The 17,338-nt window shown below is 59.4% G+C and overlaps 1 protein-coding gene across 3 annotated transcripts in view; it reads left to right on the forward strand.

Annotated features, from left to right (window-relative positions):
- Nucleotides 1–5,673: 5,673 nt before the first annotated feature.
- FLNC (filamin C) overlaps nucleotides 5,674–17,338 on the forward strand; it is a 28,277-nt gene continuing 16,612 nt past the window's right edge. For all 3 annotated transcript variants that reach the window (XM_081244682.1, XM_081244680.1, XM_081244681.1), the window contains exons 1-13: nucleotides 5,674–6,366; nucleotides 10,705–10,953; nucleotides 12,523–12,620; nucleotides 12,772–12,922; nucleotides 13,017–13,135; nucleotides 13,312–13,389; nucleotides 13,598–13,760; nucleotides 13,910–14,110; nucleotides 15,532–15,669; nucleotides 16,024–16,150; nucleotides 16,304–16,440; nucleotides 16,673–16,866; nucleotides 16,957–17,070. In XM_081244682.1, the coding sequence (XP_081100808.1) occupies nucleotides 6,012–6,366; nucleotides 10,705–10,953; nucleotides 12,523–12,620; nucleotides 12,772–12,922; nucleotides 13,017–13,135; nucleotides 13,312–13,389; nucleotides 13,598–13,760; nucleotides 13,910–14,110; nucleotides 15,532–15,669; nucleotides 16,024–16,150; nucleotides 16,304–16,440; nucleotides 16,673–16,866; nucleotides 16,957–17,070 (2,124 nt within the window). In that variant the 5' untranslated portion in view covers nucleotides 5,674–6,011. The remainder of the gene's footprint in view (nucleotides 6,367–10,704; nucleotides 10,954–12,522; nucleotides 12,621–12,771; nucleotides 12,923–13,016; nucleotides 13,136–13,311; nucleotides 13,390–13,597; nucleotides 13,761–13,909; nucleotides 14,111–15,531; nucleotides 15,670–16,023; nucleotides 16,151–16,303; nucleotides 16,441–16,672; nucleotides 16,867–16,956; nucleotides 17,071–17,338) is intronic.

Genomic DNA, 17,338 nt, shown 5'->3' on the forward strand with positions numbered 1-17,338 from the left:
GTTAACTACCTCACAGCACAACCAGAACAGAGCAGTTCCCCTTTAACCAGGTGCTCAATTAAGGCTCTGGCTCCTACGTACGATTTCTCACCCTACAAATGACCTCAGAAATGAGGCTGAGGAAAAAAAAGAAAAGAAAGAGAGAAATGATGCTGGCTTCTTGTGCTGCCGGCCGAATCACAGCTGGATTGGTCTGTACCTACTAACCCTAATCTCAAGGAACTTATCTAAGCACAGAGAAATGGAATGATCTGGGTACTTGTGTGATGGGGGGCCAAATGACCTGCCCTTGGGTCTCGTGCCCACGTCTGTCTACTGTGAGAAGGGTGCCCTGAGAAGATCTGCGTGTAGGCCTTCGTGGCTTCGTTCTTACGACTTCTCGAGGGATTTGCTCTCGGAGATGACTCAATGATCACTCAGGGTCCCAGCAGTAAACTGAAGGGAGTTCCCTGGTAGCCAGGTGGTTGGCATTCCGGGCTTTCACTGCCATGGCCCGGGTTCAATCCCTGGTTGGGGAGCTGAGGTCCCACAAGCTGCACAGTGCAGCCAAAAAAAAAGGCTTTAACCTAAGGGTTGTTAATGAACAGATTATGTACAGAAGGCAGGAGAACCAACGAGGAATAGTGAAGTCCCCAGGCACCAGCAACGGGGGGAACTGGCAACCGTCGGGGGATCTGGCAACCGTCGCAGGCCTGAAGGGGAAAAGGGAGGAAGCAAGAGCTGGAGGCCTGGCACGGGGCCCCAGACACACATGGTGGCCATAGGGGGGTGTGGCCCTTATCAGAGCCCTGAGGAAGTGGGAAGTTTATGTGCTCCCCCCACCCTCTCTTCCCACTCTCCAGTTCCCTGTTGGTGTGTCTCATTGGCTGATCCCACCTGGGAGCCAGAGAGCAGAGATGCTCAGGTGATAGTCTTTCAGGGTCAGCCTCCTGGAGTTCAGAGCCAGCCAGGCAGAGGATTGAGAATGGATCTAAGTGGGAATAAGCAGAATGATGAGGATAATTTATGAGTGTTCCCGTTGACCTTCATTCCTGCGGAAGCTTTTGTGATTGGTTGTTCTCATCATGAATGTTTCCATATGAAAGCCCCCAAGTATATTCATAAGCCATAGTGGGCAGAATGGCCCCCGTGACTGCTGGTTTCCTGGGACCCTCTCTCTGCCTCCTTTCTACCTGATACCAAAGGAGTTTGTTTCATTCACCCCAATATACAAAAAAACACGTACCTATAGAGTGTGTACTGAGGTGGGCACTGCTGAGCACTAAATGAATTCATTTCTTCCACAGTGTTTTCCTAGTGGGAGCAAGGACATTTAGAATGAGGAGGTTTTTAAATTGTGTGCAGCCCAGAGGAGTGACAAGGCTGACTGGGAGTCTTCCTAGCAGACCTGGGGCCAGGGCTGAAATCGTGACCTGCCCTTATCGCAGGGCTGTACCTAGGCAGATTGAGGGCAGTGCCGTGGGTCCCCTTTGCTCCCTCTAAATGACTCCTGTTTAAAGATAGGGCTCATTTAGGGTGGCCTAGCTCCTTGCTGCTCAAGTTGTGGCCCACGGGCCTGCAGCATGAGCATTGTTAGCTTGTTAGGAAGGCAGAATCTCGGGCCCCAGCTCAAGCCCACTGACACAGAATCTACGTTTTAACGATCCCCAGTTGCTTAGTACACACGATAAAATTTGAGAAGCACTGCCCCTCACTATATTAGACTGTGTATTCTCAGTTGTAACCTAATTGAAATTCCTTCACAATCCACCTGCTACCACTGTCCCCTTGCTGTTGAGTGTAGTGAGACCCTGCTTTTTACCAACTTTACTCCGGCCACCAGTTGGCTGGAGAACATATGTGGTGGAGAGGACTGAAAGATTACCCACCACTGAGCATCACTGTTTTAACTTCGTATCTGAAGCCAACATGGAGGTCATGGTCTGGTAGGCAGTCGGCCCCCAGTCAGGACTTCATCTGGTGCTTCTCAGGCCCAAACCCAGAGCTGGCAATGACAGGGAAGTGGTCCTTTTCTTCAGCCTTTTTGTTTAGAATACAGAGCTCTTCCCTTTAGGTCACTTGCCCGTGTCGGCTCATCTTGGAAGGCCATCCTCTTCACTGATCTGGGCTCTGTGCTCTCTGGTCTTGTAGATACACTGTTCAGAGTTAACAGGTCTGCCTGTGTTGAATGTGAAACAGTCCCTGGAGTTAGCTTTGAGTCCACAGGGGTGTCTCTTAGAAGCCACAGGCAGGCAGGCGCCCAGGTACAGATAGAACCAAGGACTCAAAACACCTCCAGTGGCCTCCATCTCCCCCCTCTCCTGCCCTCTGCATAACTGCTTCCTTTCTGCCCTCTCCCTGCACCACGGACCCCTCTGCTTTCCCTTCCCAGGCTACATGGTAGAGCACACCACCTGCCACCCCTGTCAAGGCCCAGCTGCTCTCGGGGGGCATGGTGGGTAGCTCTAAAGATCAGAAGTACTCTGGTTCTGATTCTGGCAGGTGGAGTGTTAGGATGCAAGGAAGGGAAGAGGGGAGCAGTGGGAGATGCAGTGGATTCTACAGGGGACAGAGGCAGCTGTGAGGAAGGCCTAGCTCACCAGAACCCATGTGGTCCCCAGGATACCAGCAGAGGAAGCAAACTGGTTTTCTCTGATCACCTATTAGCTGCCCAGCACCATGCTAATCACTTTACATGTTATCTCCTTTCATCTTCACGCATAAAAAAATCCCTATGAGAGTACTATTAACTCCATTTTGCAGACGAAAAAACTGAGGCCCCAAAGAGTTCCATTACCTGACCAAGGCTACAGAACCAGAGGTGAAGAGGCTGGAATTCAGCCTATGGATCTTTCCACCCTACTACACTGTCCCTGCCACACCTGGGCCAGGGCCACAGTCAGTATCACGGATTGAACAGAGTGCCTGCTGTGAGCCTGGCCAGCCTGGTGCCATCACAGGTGGCTATGGAAATGTCCCTGGTTCCAGAAAAGCAGGATTTTCAAACATGGCCCATTGGACACGCTCACTCAGATTTTGCTCAGCTCAAGTTAAATATGGCCAATGTTGGCTGACCAGCAGTGCCCCTTGATGGGAGAGGCAGGGCCAGGTGAACGGCCAGGCAACCAGGTCTCCTGAAACAGGTCAGCGGGTGGTGAGTCAGGGGGCTATATACAGCCTTGGCCACCGCCAGCACTGCCGCAAAAACTCAGCTGATGAAACCCACTGTAAGCCCCTCTCTGAGCCCCTGCCAGGCTCTGAGAGGAGCACGTCAGCCCTCCTCAGGGAGGGGCCCTCACTTGGCAGGTCCCTGGACCAGCATTGTGCACGGTCTGTTCCAGCTCTCATGGCGAGGCCTGGGGCCTAGGCTCATGGGCTATATTGAGGGCTGAGTCACCAGCCTGTGCCTGGGCAGGCTGACTCTGACTGGCTGGCTGGGGCCTGAGTCAGGCCCTGATTTATCCTGGAGAGTAACGGGCTCTGGTTTCTGGGGCAGGCAGGGTGAGAAGGGTGCCAGGAACCATCCTTGGCACTGGGCACCCTCTGCCGACCATTCACTCACTCCCCTGGGGCCACACACTCACACACACACACTCACACACACACACACACACCCCTCTCGGAGGAAGGGAATGAGAAGGGGGAGAAGGGAGTTCTTTGTCCACTTGCTGGCTTCCCTCTGAACTCCCCCACCTTAAGCAAGGCCTTCAAGTTACTGAGGGACCTCAGGTAACGCCCACAAAACAGGAGTGTGAGCCATTAGGGTTTGTGCAGGGCTGTCAGCTCCAGGCAAACCCTCTTTACCCCTTTCTCTTCTCCCTAGAGGCTCAGGGAAAGGAATCCATCCTTTCTTGGATCTATACCTCAGTTTCTTCATCACTGAACCCTGAGCTGGCACCTCAGGTTGGGTATCAGAAGTCTGCCTTTTTATACACACACACACACACACACACACACACACACACACACACTTCCCTTATGAAACCCAGCTACATGTCATGTGTCCCCAGGAGGTGGGCATCTCTGCACAGGAGAGCTCAGCCTCTCAAGTAGACCGACGGCACTGATGCCTGATGGTTGGTTTTGGCCATGGTATAAAGGTGGCATGGGGGAATGGGAGTTCTGGAGATAGGGAAGGGGGTGCCAGCAGGAGGGTGGAATTCCTAAGCGCCTCATCACAAGCAGCCGAGAGAACATGAGCCGCAGGGCCCAAGCTATTTATATCTCGCCTGTCACTATCAGGGCCCCCAGAGCTCCCCCCTCCTAAGTCACGCACAGCAGGTCCCTTTTCTGTTTCTGGTCCCTTCTCTACTCCTCCCCCTCCCTCAGTAGTGAGAAGGGAAAGAAAGCCTTCAAGGACCCCTTTCACCATAAGCACTGCCCCCCACAAAGCTCCTGCACTTCTTCCCAAGCTCTATAACAAGGACTGCCCTCATTCTGACCCCAAAGATGCCCACTCTCCCTGTCCTTTTCACCGGGCCTGGTGGGGGAAGAGGAATGTCAGATGATTCACCAGAAACTTGCCAAATTTCAGTCATCACACAACTTGAGTTGGGGCCCAAACTTATGGGTCCAGAAGCATGGGAAAGCTGAGGAAGTTTGGCCTAAAGGGGGTGCCAGGAGGTGTGGAATACATGTATCCTACAGAATTGCAGAATATATATTCTTTTTATATAAAGTAGGTTCTACAGCTCTTTCACCTCATCCCAGGCCAGCTCCTCTGTTTGAGTGCCTCAGTTTCCCTGCTGTCAGCTGCCCTTGGCTTACCCTGAGCCCAGTCCTGCCCAGGCATCCTGGCTGGCTCCTTGGGGCTCTCCCTGCCCACCAGCCCCTGTCACGTTTCCCCTTGACTACTCTGGGCAGGACTCTCTCTGTCTCTGGCTGGCTAACCTGCCTTTGACTGGAAGGATCTGCCCTGTGACCCAAATGGGCACATCGCCCAGGGGGGTCCCTGGTACTACAGGGCAGAGGCTCTCCCTCCCCTCTCATCACCTTGGCTGAGTCAGACTTTGGTGGGGCGCGGGGAAGCACACTGTGACTCACTGGGCACTCTTTTCCTGAGCTCAGCTCCATTCTGAGAGGATGAGGACAAAAGGGCTGGTGACAGGGACACTGAGTCAGGGGTAGACGCAGTCCTTTCCCTGGGGCCCTGGGTTTGGGCTTCAAGTGAAACTTTTCTACCTGTAAAGTGGGGCACCCTCACCCCAAGCCTTCTCCCTAATTGGCGTGGGCAGTGTCGTTACTTCCTCTCAGTGCGTCTGCGCACAAGCACACACACTTCCCTTCCCTGTCCGCAGGTGGACAATACCCTGGGCTAGGAGCCAGGACTCCCAGGCCCTGTGAACAGCCCTGCCACCAAACAACCCAGAAGATTCTGTCAACACCAGATCAGTGTGTTTTGCCCTAACCACTGGCCTCAGTTTCCCCTTGTGTCTCTTTAGTCCTGCGGGGCGGGGGTATATTTCATCTCTGACCGGCGAAGCTTAGTTCTGGGGTGTTGGGAGCCCTCACTCCCATTTTCCAGCTCCGCTAGTCATCTCTCCAGCGTGGCGGCTCCGGGGCCCGGGCCTCCCTGGGGTAGTAGACCCGGGCCAGGGGCGTGGGCCCCCTCCCGCCGGCGGGCCGCGTGGGGGAGGGGAGGGAGGGAGGCGGGGCCGGCGGGCTCGCCTCGGCCCCCACCCGCGGGCCGAGCGGCATTCCTGGGAGGCCGGCGCTCTGACGTGGAGCCGGGGGCCGCAGGCGCGGCGGGGGGAACGCGGCCCGGGGGCTTCTTAAACCCCCCGCCCCTGCCCGGCCCGCACTTCCAGAGCACCGCTCCGCCCCCGGAGGGAGACAGACAGAGACAGAGAGAGCGCGGCGGAGGAGCCGAGGAGTCCCGCCGAGTCCCGCCAGCCAGGGGCGCGAAAGAAGTTGAGAGCCGCGCAGCGCAGAGCCGCGAGTCCCGCGATCGCGCCCCGACAGCGCCTCGAGCCCGAGCCCAGCCAAGCCGGAGCCCAGCCGGCAGCGCAGCCCCCGCCCCAGCCCGCGCCAGCATGATGAACAACAGCGGCTACTCCGAGGCCCCCGGCCTCGGCCTGGGCGACGAGGCGGACGACATGCCGTCCACGGAGAAGGACCTGGCGGAGGACGCGCCGTGGAAGAAGATCCAGCAGAACACTTTCACGCGCTGGTGCAACGAGCACCTCAAGTGCGTGGGCAAGCGCCTGACCGACCTGCAGCGCGACCTCAGCGACGGGCTGCGCCTCATCGCGCTGCTCGAGGTGCTCAGCCAGAAACGCATGTACCGCAAGTTCCACCCGCGCCCCAACTTCCGCCAGATGAAGCTGGAGAACGTGTCCGTGGCCCTCGAGTTCCTCGAGCGCGAGCACATCAAGCTCGTGTCCATCGGTCAGTGTGGGCGGGGAGGGGGAAGTGCCCCGAGGGGCTGGCCCACGGGGACAGAGGACTCAGGTGCTGGGTGGGCGCGCGGGGAGCCGAGAGAGGGCAGAGAGAGCCCCGGCGCCGGGAGAGGACCCTGTCCCCGCTCTCCCGCCCGCCGACGCAGGCCCCCTCGGGTCCTGCCTTCGCACCCCTCTCTGGTCGGCCGGCATCCCGAGGGGGCCCCGGGGGAGTCCAGACCCGACAGTTTCTGAGCCCTCCAGCTTCAGCCTCCCTCGCACACTCTCACCAACCCGCCTCTCCCCTTCGTCCCCTTTCCTGCCACCCGCACCCCCAGCCCAGGCTTGAGAGGACTGGGCCAATGCCCATTACTGATTCCCGGGGGCACCTCCCCCCAAACAAAGCAAATGGCTTCCCAGCCTCCCAGCACCTCCACCGGGGAGGAGCGGCTGAAGGCGGGTCCCAATCGCTGCCCGATCCCAGGGAGCAGGGGGAGAGCTGGTGGCCGGGCGGGCGCGGGGCCCGGGTCCCCCGTGGGCATATGTTCTCGGCGGCTGGGTTCAGGCCCAGGGGCCAGGGCCGGCAGGGCCCAGCCTCGGAAACCTAAAAAGGCTCTGAGCGAGCTCCGAGAGCGTTAACCCCTGCCTGTCCTCTACCAGCTTCAGCCGGCCGGGGAGGGGGCTCCCTCCGTCCCCGCCCGGCCCCCGCCCACCCCCTAAGCCCCGATTGGCTGCAGCTCAAATGGTCTGGGCTGAGGGGAGGGAGGGAAGGCCTGAAAAAGGGAGGAAGTCATTGAGTGTAACCAGATTTGGAAGGTGTGTCAGCGCTGGGTGGGGGTGGGGAGGCACCCCAGGCTTGGGAGCTGGGGAACCCGGGATGGGCTCTGAGAGGGTAGGAGCTGGCCCTCCCCTCACCGCCCTGCCGTCATCCCTGCAGGCCGGGGGCCTGGGACAGAGCCCTACCCCTGTGGCGAGCTCCTAAGAGCCCTGATGGGATTTGCAGGAAAGGGCCCCTTGGCGGGGTGCACCCCAGGGCCACAGGAGGGGAGTTTCACAGGGCGTCCGGTGCCCCCCAGGCTGCCCCAGAGACTTCTTCAGATGATGGAAGGTCTGTCCACCTCCACTCTCCCTCGGGGCATCGCTAGGCCTCCGGAATTAGCAGCTGAGCTCAGTCCGGGGCCCTTTGCCCCGGCCAGTCCCCTCTCTAGGCCTCAGCCCCTCCTGCCCCAATACTGCCCCCCACCCCACCCGCTCTGGCCTGGAAATAGCCCTGCCGCTGTGACACAGCAGATGTCTCTGAGCTCTCCAGAAGGACAAGCCTGAGGACAGGGCGTGGGGAGGGGCCCTGGTGTGTGTAGTGGGAGTGAGGGCTGCTTGAGAGCGCGTGGGATTGCTGGGGGCCGAGGTCAGAGAGGAGTCAGCCCTGGGCCTGTCAGCCCCCAGCAGCTGGGATTTTACCGACTGGACTGACGGTCCCAGGTGGGGTCTCAAGGGGAGAGCCTGGGGCCTCACCAAGACTTCGTAGGAAATGGCTCAGCCTTCCCTCCCCTCCCCTCCCCTCTGCAGGGCGCTCGGCCCCTCTCCAGGCCCCGTCCTTCCTGAGAGCACACCTCTCCCCTCCCCCATGGTGGTGCCTGGCTCCGGCCCCTTTGGCTCAACTGTGTTTGGAGAGGCCGGCTCAGAACAGAGGGGGAAGAAGCAAAAGCTAGTTTGGGGGCGGGAGGGAACCCTCCTTTCCCGTTCCTGCAGGGAATTGTTCCCCATTTGGGCCAAGTGGTTCGCTCCCGCCGCCCGATGAGATAAGCTGTCAGCAATTCAGCTGCTGGGGCCTGAGGCTGAGGCTGAGGCTGGATGGGAGGGGGCACAGGCGGCAGGGGCTGCCCAACCCGGAGAAGGTGTAACGGATGGTTCCCCGCCAGGCGGGCATCGTGCTTCCTCGAGTTTCCTCTGTCCCGCTAAGTGGTAGGAAAGGGGCTGGGGCAGGGGCCGTCTCTGGGCATCGTCTCAGGACTGAAACTGAGCATCTGGGCACCTGGGAGGAGGTCAGAACGGCTCCCCGCATCCTTTTCTAGGAGTGGGGCGGGAGCTGGGCGTTGAGCGGTCCCCCTGAAGGAGGTAGGGGTACTCAGCCGGGCTGGAAGGAGCTGTGTGCCCTCCTTACCCCGCCAGCCCCTCCGAACAAAGAGGCCTATGCGGCAGCTCTTTCCCGCAGCTGTTCCCCAGTTGCTATTCCTTCTCCTGGAGCCAACCACCGAGGGAGGGGCTGGAGGGGGCAGCAGCTGTCCTGGCACCTCCCTCACTGGGCCCTCTCTTCTCCCCCTCCACTCGAGGCCTGGGGTGGCCCAGGGACTGGCTCTGGGGCTCCTCCCACCCCTTTGGTGGCATCCCCATTGGGGTGGGAAGGAGGGAACCTGGCCTGAGCAGAGCTCCCCTCCTCTGCCTGGCCTCTGAGGGGGAGGAGGGAGAAGAAGGTCACTGCTCCCAGAGTGGGACTCCGGGTCCACCCCTCTCCTGCCGACCAGGACCACTTGCTGTCTGGCCCAGGGCCAGTTGCTGGGGAGAAACCTCTCCCTGCGGCAGATGGGATTGACGCCCCCGCTCCCCGTACCCCCGCCCCCCGCCCCAGCAGCCTCAAGGCCTCCCTCCCAGGGATCTGGCTGTAGTTTGCAAGTAGCACTCTGGGCGGGTGAGCACCAGCTTTGGAGGCCGTCAGGGTTGTGAGAGGCTGTGAGGAGGCCCGGGGTGTCAAGACTGTGTGAACGTGTTGTGGGCCTGTGTGTGTTTGAGAGAGACCGCACCAAAGCACCAGGAGGCTGGGAGTGAGTGTGTCATGGAATCTGCAAGCTGCCAAACCATTGTGCTGCAGTGGAGCCAGGGGTAGAGGGGGCGGGCCTGGGGAGCTGCTGGGGAAGGAAGGATGAATCAGTGAAAGGGTGGTGGAGCCAAGGGGACCAGAGCCCGAGGCCAGAGGGACAGAGAGACTGAGATTCCCCTCCTGGGAGCAGGTTGAGGGGGGATACTGGGGTTCCCCAGGCCTTGCCCTCCAAAGGCCATCCCCCAAGATCTGGTGGGGGGCAGGAAAAGATACATAAGGGGGCACCTTCAGCTCCACCCTTTCCCATCTCTTGGGCGACACCAGTAAACAAGGCTGAGTCTTCCACCTCCTCCCAACCTCCTAAGAGCAGTGCTCAGGGAAGCTGATGGATTTCAGGCCTGCATTGTCCTTTACAAGTAAGCTGGTTTCCAATGATCTATACTCCAGGCCACTCCTGGCTCCTGGATATTTCTCTCTGGCTGTTAAAAGGGAACTAGGCCCCCAAAATCTTGGGGTACCAGTTCTGGTTCATAGTATTCCTCAAAGGAGGGGAGGGGTCGAGAGCCTCGGCTGCCCCCATGTGGACTTGGGTCCACATGGGTAACACTCCCCCCGGCTCTTGTGAAATCCTACCGGTCCCTATCATTTGAAAACATGATTTTCAAGCCTTAACAGAATGTGCACTGTACCCACCCCCTCCTCCAAGAACTTTATTCCAAAAACCTTTTATAGCGTCCAGAGTAGAATTTGGCTGGAACCAGGTTGGTCCCACTCCTCTCCAACTTCAGTTTTTAAAATATTCATTCATTCAACCAGTATTTATTGAGATTCTGCTCAGTTCTAGGCTCCGAGTAGACATAAAATACAGTATCTAGAGGGAAAGAAGGCAGACAAAAGAAGTATATACTGTATGATTCTATTCATAGAAAACTCTAGAAAATGCAAACTAATCTATGGCGACCAAGAGCAGGTCAGTCGTTGCCTGGGAAGGATAGACCAGGAGGGCCAGGAGTGATGGATCACAAAGGAAAGGAAACTTTGAGGAGGGGCGGATATGTTTATTATCCTGATTTGTGGTGATGGCTTTGTGGGTATATACGTGTCAAAACTTACCCAGTTGTACTTTCTAATAAGTAGTTTATTGTACATCAAGCATACCTCATTAAAACTGTTTGAAAAAGAAAGGAAACGAAACAAAACAGGGTCCGTCCGCCCCTGAGAGGCTTAGTCTTCCATAACTGCATGGATGCCTGTAGCCTGCTAGGAGCCTCGCACAAGTGCCGTGAAAGAGGTGAAACTACACGCTGAAGGAACACGTTGGGAGGCAGCCTCATTCTGAAGGGAGAGGAGGGGTCCATCAAGGGCCGGGCCTCACAGGATGGAGAATTTGGTAGTCAGAGAAGGAGTAGGTTCCAGAAGAAGGAGGCCTGACCCAGCGCTCAAGCAGCAGCCTCAGGAGCTGGGCGGGGGAGGGGAGGGCACTGTGCTAGAAGTGGAGCCCTCCTGAGCCCAGATTGCCTCTCCGCTCTGCAGACAGCAAGGCTATCGTAGATGGGAACCTGAAGCTGATCCTGGGCCTGATCTGGACACTGATCCTTCATTACTCCATCTCCATGCCCATGTGGGAGGATGAGGATGATGAGGATGCCCGAAAGCAGACACCCAAGCAGCGTCTACTCGGCTGGATCCAGAACAAGGTGCCCCAGCTGCCCATCACCAACTTCAACCGTGACTGGCAGGATGGCAAAGCTCTGGGCGCCCTGGTGGACAACTGTGCCCCTGGTAAGTGGGCCGGCAGCACACCATGGATCCTTGAGCCCGGAAGGGGAGCTGGGGTGAGCTGGTGATGCCGAGGCTTGTGTTTGTCACCAGGGTTGGGGGATCAGGACCCCCTGCCCCAGCTGAGAATCACTGCTGGAGTTAGACCCTTCCTGATGAGTTGCCAGATCCTGCAGTGGCAGGAAAAGGGTTTACAGGCAAGGACACTGGGGTTCAGAAAAGGCCAGTGACTTGTCCGAGATCACACAGCTTATCTGTGGCAGAACTGAACCAGAGCCCAGGGCCTCAACTCCCTGCTTCCTACTTTGCCACATGGGTGTCATTTCTGCTCAGCCAGCAGAAAGCAAGTGTGGTGGGACTCTGGCTTTCCAAAGAAGGCCAGGACTTAGACCCAGAGAAGGCTGTTCTTTGTGAGCCCCTGGGACAGCCTTGAGAAGGAGTTGAAGCCCAGGATGATGTGGGCTGGGGCTGATGTGACACTGCCCAGTGGCAGGTGACCCAGCCCTGCCCTCTCTCGATGTAGGCCCTGGCCTGCTCAGGTGGGGGCAGCTGAGGGCCCATGAGAAGACTGAGGCATCACAGGCGAGAGCCGTACCCCACGTGCGGCTCCCTTTCTGACCCTCATCTCCTGAGAACATAGGTCTTCTCCACCCCTATCAGCCAGCTCTGCCTCTGGGGAGCCATGTCCCCTTGGGTGAATCCTCCCCCAGCCTGGGGTCAGCTGGGGAGCAGGGGGTGGGAGGCGGGGGCACTGGCCGCCTGGGAAGCATTCCCAGCTGCTGAGCCATTGCCCACGGCTGGTGCGGCTGCCAGCAGTGAGCTCAGCTGTTCTGGCCAGTCATGGATTCCAGCCTTTGAGCTGGCCCCCTCCCCGCCAGTGAGCAGCGCCCTCCTCCTCCAGCTCTGGCTTGGACCAAGCACACCCTAACCCCTGCACCCCTTCCCAGGAGTGACCTGCGGCCGCCTCAGCATTCCTCCCATCAGAAGGGCTGGGTTCTGGGTGGCTGGAGAGAAGAACTCATCCTCTCCAAACAGGCCCTTCAGTGCCTCCACTTCCCCAAGGGGGAAGTCAGGAAGGAGAGAGAGTCTTATGCTCTGAGGCTGTTGTGGGAAGTGCTTGGAGACCTAGGACTTCAGGGCAGCTGTGAGGAGACCTTTGAGGCGATGGGGCAGAAGCATGTGTGGCACGGGGACTGCCCACCCGGAGGCAGCTGGGATGAGGCAGGAGAGGTCTGCGAGGGATGCCCTCACAGGGGGTTGGTGTTCAGGGTCGGTGCTGGGGCCTGGTAGGCAGGAGGCCGGCTGGCAGGGCTGGTGCCAGGCTGCGTCAGCCGGGGCAGAAAGCCCTCATTGTTGGTGCTAGGGAGGGCTGCCGTGCCTCTAAACAGCGATGGGCATCCCAGCTGATGGGCTATAACATCGGGGGTCAGCAGGAACCTGGCTGGTCAGGGACCTAGGGCTGCATGGGAGGGAGTGTGAACCCACAGCCTATGAGGGTGTTGGATGAGCAAATGCTCTGCATGATGGCTGACTGCTTCCCCTAATCATCGCCTCCCTCCGCCATCTCTCCAGGCCTCTGCCCTGACTGGGAGGCCTGGGACCCCAACCAGCCTGTGGAGAACGCCCGGGAGGCCATGCAGCAGGCGGACGACTGGCTCGGGGTGCCCCAGGTACACTGGCGGACGGGGCGGTGGGAGAGTAAAGGGGCCAGTGGGCCAAGGGTGGAGTTGGGTCTATAAGGGTACCTGGTCAGGATGTGGGTGAGAACCGGGGTTCCTGGCTAAAGAGGGCATCCTCTAACTCCCTTCCTCCTCATGGCAGGTGATTGCTCCCGAGGAGATCGTGGACCCCAACGTGGATGAGCATTCTGTCATGACCTACCTGTCCCAGTTCCCCAAGGCCAAACTCAAACCTGGTGCCCCCGTTCGCTCCAAGCAGCTGAACCCCAAGAAGGCCATTGCCTACGGACCTGGTATGTATTGAGCCCTAACAGCCCTCCCCGGGCAGCTGGGCACAGGCTAGGATGGATCTCCCTAAACTCCCTGGCTCTGCCTTCTGCCCCTCAGGCATCGAGCCCCAGGGCAACACCGTGCTGCAGCCCGCGCACTTCACCGTGCAGACAGTGGATGCTGGCGTGGGTGAGGTGCTGGTCTACATTGAGGACCCCGAGGGCCACACCGAGGAGGTATGGAGAGGCCACTGGGGATTGGACAGAGACCACAGGCCAACAACCGGAGTGGCCTGGAGATGGCTGCCAGGGCTACCCTCTATGCTGGAGATGGGGGACGCCTCACCATGGGGGCTGCAGGAGCTGTGGGCTCAGGAAGGGCTCTAACTGCCCATCTTTTCCCTTCCCAATAGGCCAAGGTGGTTCCCAACAACGACAAGGACCGCACCTACGCTGTCTCCTACGTGCCCAAGGTCGCCGGCTTGCACAAGGTATCTCCCTATAGGCCCCCCCGCCGCCGTCTTCCCTATTCCATTCACATCCTCGGCTCTGGCTGAATGGACCCCTGTCTCGGCTCGCACCCCGCCCACCCCCGTGCATCGGCCACCGCCTCCCACCCTCCTTGGCTCTGCTATGCTCCTCCATCCCCTCTCAGAGCTGCTGTCCTCTAAAAACTTACCTTTGGCCTCTGACCCCCAGGTGACCGTGCTCTTTGCTGGCCAGAACATCGAACGCAGCCCCTTTGAGGTGAACGTGGGCATGGCCTTGGGGGATGCCAACAAGGTATCAGCCCGTGGTCCTGGCCTGGAGCCCGTGGGCAACGTGGCCAACAAACCCACCTACTTTGACATCTACACCGCGGGTGAGGACGGCCCCCTTATACCTGACACCCCCTGACTGGGCGTGGGGCGTATGCATAGGGGCCTGGGGCAGAGTCCCAGCCAGAGGGCAGTGGTCTCAGGGTGAGGGAGCCCTAAGCAGAATGAGGGCTGATGGCCGTTGTCGCGACAGGGGCCGGCACTGGTGATGTTGCCGTGGTGATCGTGGACCCGCAGGGCCGGCGGGACACAGTGGAGGTGGCCCTGGAGGACAAGGGCGACAGCACGTTCCGCTGCACGTACAGGCCTGTGATGGAGGGACCCCACACGGTGCACGTGGCCTTCGCCGGTGCCCCCATCACCCGCAGCCCTTTCCCTGTCCACGTGGCAGAAGGTAAAGGCCCTCCACCCATCCACATGATCCCCTCCCTGACGCCGGGACACAGAGAGCGTTGCCATCGAATTCCGAGTCTGAGGATTTACGGGAAATGATGCACTACCTCCAGGGGCGGGTGGGGAGCCATCTGAAGGCTTAAAATGGGCAGAAGAGCGAGCCAAGGGGTGGGGCTCTCGAGAGCTCGTCTGTCCAGCCCCTGCCCCCAAGGAGGCTCAGGAGGCCACAGTGAAGGATACCAGACAGGGGCCACTGTGGAAGGGTTGAGGGGGAAGCGACGGGGCCACGTGGGTGGGGGGCATTTACGTGAGCACCTGTACGCCAGGCCCTCAAGCAGTGACCCCCCCAACTTGGTTCTCTCTCTGCCATTCAGAGCCCCTGCCGCCGCTCGCCCCCTCCGTGCCCATCGTCCACCAGGCCAAGAGAGTGGCGCCACGTTAGTACACTCCAGTGAAGGCGGAGCCGGGCATGGCCATAGCTGACTGGCCTCACCTGTGCTGTGTGGCATGGCCCAAGCGGTGTGGAATCGCCCCCACCCCCTTCCTTGGCATTCCGTGACAGGCCCCAAGTTCCGTGCCTTTGCCTATGTTCTGTGGCAGATCTAGTTTCTTTGCCACTTGCCTGATGATTTCCGTGATATAAGACCTCCATTCCGTGCCATTGCCTGTGTTCTGTGGCAGGCTCCGGGTTCTGTGCCGTTGCCTGTTCTGTGGCAGTACCTGGATTCTCTGCCATTGTCTGTGTCCCGTGGCAGGCCTGGATTATATGTCATTGCCTGTTTGGTGGCAGCCTGTGGGTTCCATGCCATTTTATGGGTCCCGTGGCAGGCTGAGATCACTGTTCTTTGGCCTGTGTGCAGTAGCAAAGTCTGGGTTCATTGCCACTAGCAGTGTTCTGTGGCAGGCTGATTTCCATGCGTTGCCTGTGATCTGTGGCAGGCTTCTGGTTATATGCATAGCTCTTGTTCCATGGTGTTGCTGAGTGTTTTGTGGCATGACTTAGTTCCTAAAGCTGCTCTGGTGGCTCTGAGAAGGCTCAGATGGCTTTAGGTGGGTGGCCTTGGGGTAGGTGAAAGGCCCTTCCCTGTCTCTCTTTGCTCCAGTCTCTGCTCAGGTTCTGCCTTGCCTGTGTCCCAAGCGACACTGACTCCGAGGAGCCCGATGGGGAGGGTTTCTTGTGAGCAGCCTGATGAGGGGGGCTGGGGGCACCGTGACCAGCTCCCTGCCCAGCATGGTCTCGGCAGCCCTAGTTGTGTCGGGGGCACCAGGGAGCACAGGGGAGGGTTGCATGAGGCCATGGCCTGTGCCTGGGGGGCGTCAGGAGGACTGTGCACAGTGAGGTGGGGGATGAGAGGTGAGGGCTGAGGCTCTATGTTTAGGGCCTCTCGGCGCCCCCAGCCTCGCCTCTCTTCTCCCTCCCAGCCTGTAACCCCAACGCCTGCCGCGCCTCTGGGCGGGGCCTGCAGCCCAAGGGTGTGCGTGTCAAAGAGGTGGCTGACTTCAAGGTGTTCACCAAGGGTGCTGGCAGCGGAGAGCTCAAGGTCACAGTCAAGGGACCGAGTGAGTGCCAGGGCCCAGGGCCGTGGTGGGAGTCGGGGCACAGGGAGGAAATACAGCCAGTGGTTCTGAGCCCCTGAGGGCAGTGACGGCCAGCACCACGCCCCCCTGGGGGGCTCCAAAGAGACCCTGACTGGAGGCTCCCTGGGACCTTAGGCACACTGTCTGACCTCTGCCTCAGTCTCCCAGTGTGCAAGCTGGGAATGCTGCTCTCACCGGTGTGCGGCTCTGGGCTGTTACACAGTGCCCTCCAGCAGCACTATCCTCAGGCTGGGCCTGGGTCCCCAGGGTCCTTGAGGGGACTGAGCAGCTGGGACTCGCAGAGCACTGACCCCCCCACTTCCCACACCTCCTCAGAAGGCACAGAGGAGCCGGTGAAGGTGCGGGAGGCTGGGGACGGTGTGTTCGAGTGCGAGTACTACCCCGTGGTGCCTGGCAAGTACACGGTGACCATCACATGGGGCGGCTATGCCGTTCCCCGCAGGTAAGCACCATGCGGCCCCCGTGCCTCCAGGTCTGGGCCCTCAGAGGGTGGGAGAGGGAGGCGGGCTGCCTGGGACTCTGAGGGAAGGGAGGGGGACGAGTACCTCTGGTGGGGGCAGCTCCCAGCATGGACACCAGCCCCCTGTTTGCCCAGCCCCTTTGAGGTGCAGGTGAGCCCAGAGGCAGGAGTGCAGAAGGTGCGGGCCTGGGGTCCTGGCTTGGAAACTGGCCAGGTGGGCAAGTCAGCCGACTTTGTGGTGGAGGCCATTGGCACGGAGGTGGGGACGCTGGGTAAGTGGCTGGGGTGGTGACAGGTGGGAATGCGGGGGAGTGGTGTGATGGAAGGACACTGTGGGGGTGACTGGGGTCAGGAGGCGGGAGTGCTAGCGAGTGTTGAGATGAGACTGGGAGATGGGACGTGGGGTGATTGGGGTGGTGACGCCGGGAGAGCGATGCCCCGGGGACCTGCCTGAGTGTCCAAGTTGCTTCTTGTGCCCTCTGACCCTCCCCATCTTTCACCTAGGCTTCTCCATTGAGGGCCCTTCACAGGCCAAGATCGAGTGTGATGACAAGGGAGATGGCTCCTGCGACGTGCGGTACTGGCCCACAGAACCAGGGGAGTACGCCGTGCACGTCATCTGCGACGATGAGGACATTCGAGACTCGCCCTTCATTGCCCACATCCAGCCAGCTCCACCCGACTGCTTCCCGGACAAGGTGGGGGTCCCAGCTCCCGTGGGCCTGGGACAAGGTGAACAGGCCCTCCTCCAGTCCCCAACCCAGCCCTCCGCTCTTGCCCCTGTGCAGGTGAAGGCCTTTGGGCCCGGCCTGGAGCCCACTGGCTGCATCGTGGACAAGCCAGCAGAGTTCGCCATTGATGCCCGTGCTGCTGGCAAGGGAGACCTGAAGCTCTATGCCCAGGTGGGGTGTTGCCCCATCTCTGTGCCCCTCGCCGCTGTAGCAGGGACCCTGGGAGGGTGGGGCAAGTTAGAGAAAGGGGCCTCCAGGCATCACAGGACTGATTCTCATGGATCCATTAGAGCTATGGAAAATTTAAAGTTTTGTGTTTTCTTATTGATGATAATCTTAAAAACATATTTTACCAAATGTATATTTTTGTACTAATAATTTGCAATTGAAAGATGATTTGACGGAGTAAGACATCGGTTTCCCAGCTGAGTTTCTCACA

The sequence above is a fragment of the Mesoplodon bidens genome, assembly GCF_964165515.1.
Source record: "Mesoplodon bidens genome assembly, chromosome: 9".
Taxonomy (NCBI): domain Eukaryota; kingdom Metazoa; phylum Chordata; class Mammalia; order Artiodactyla; family Ziphiidae; genus Mesoplodon; species Mesoplodon bidens.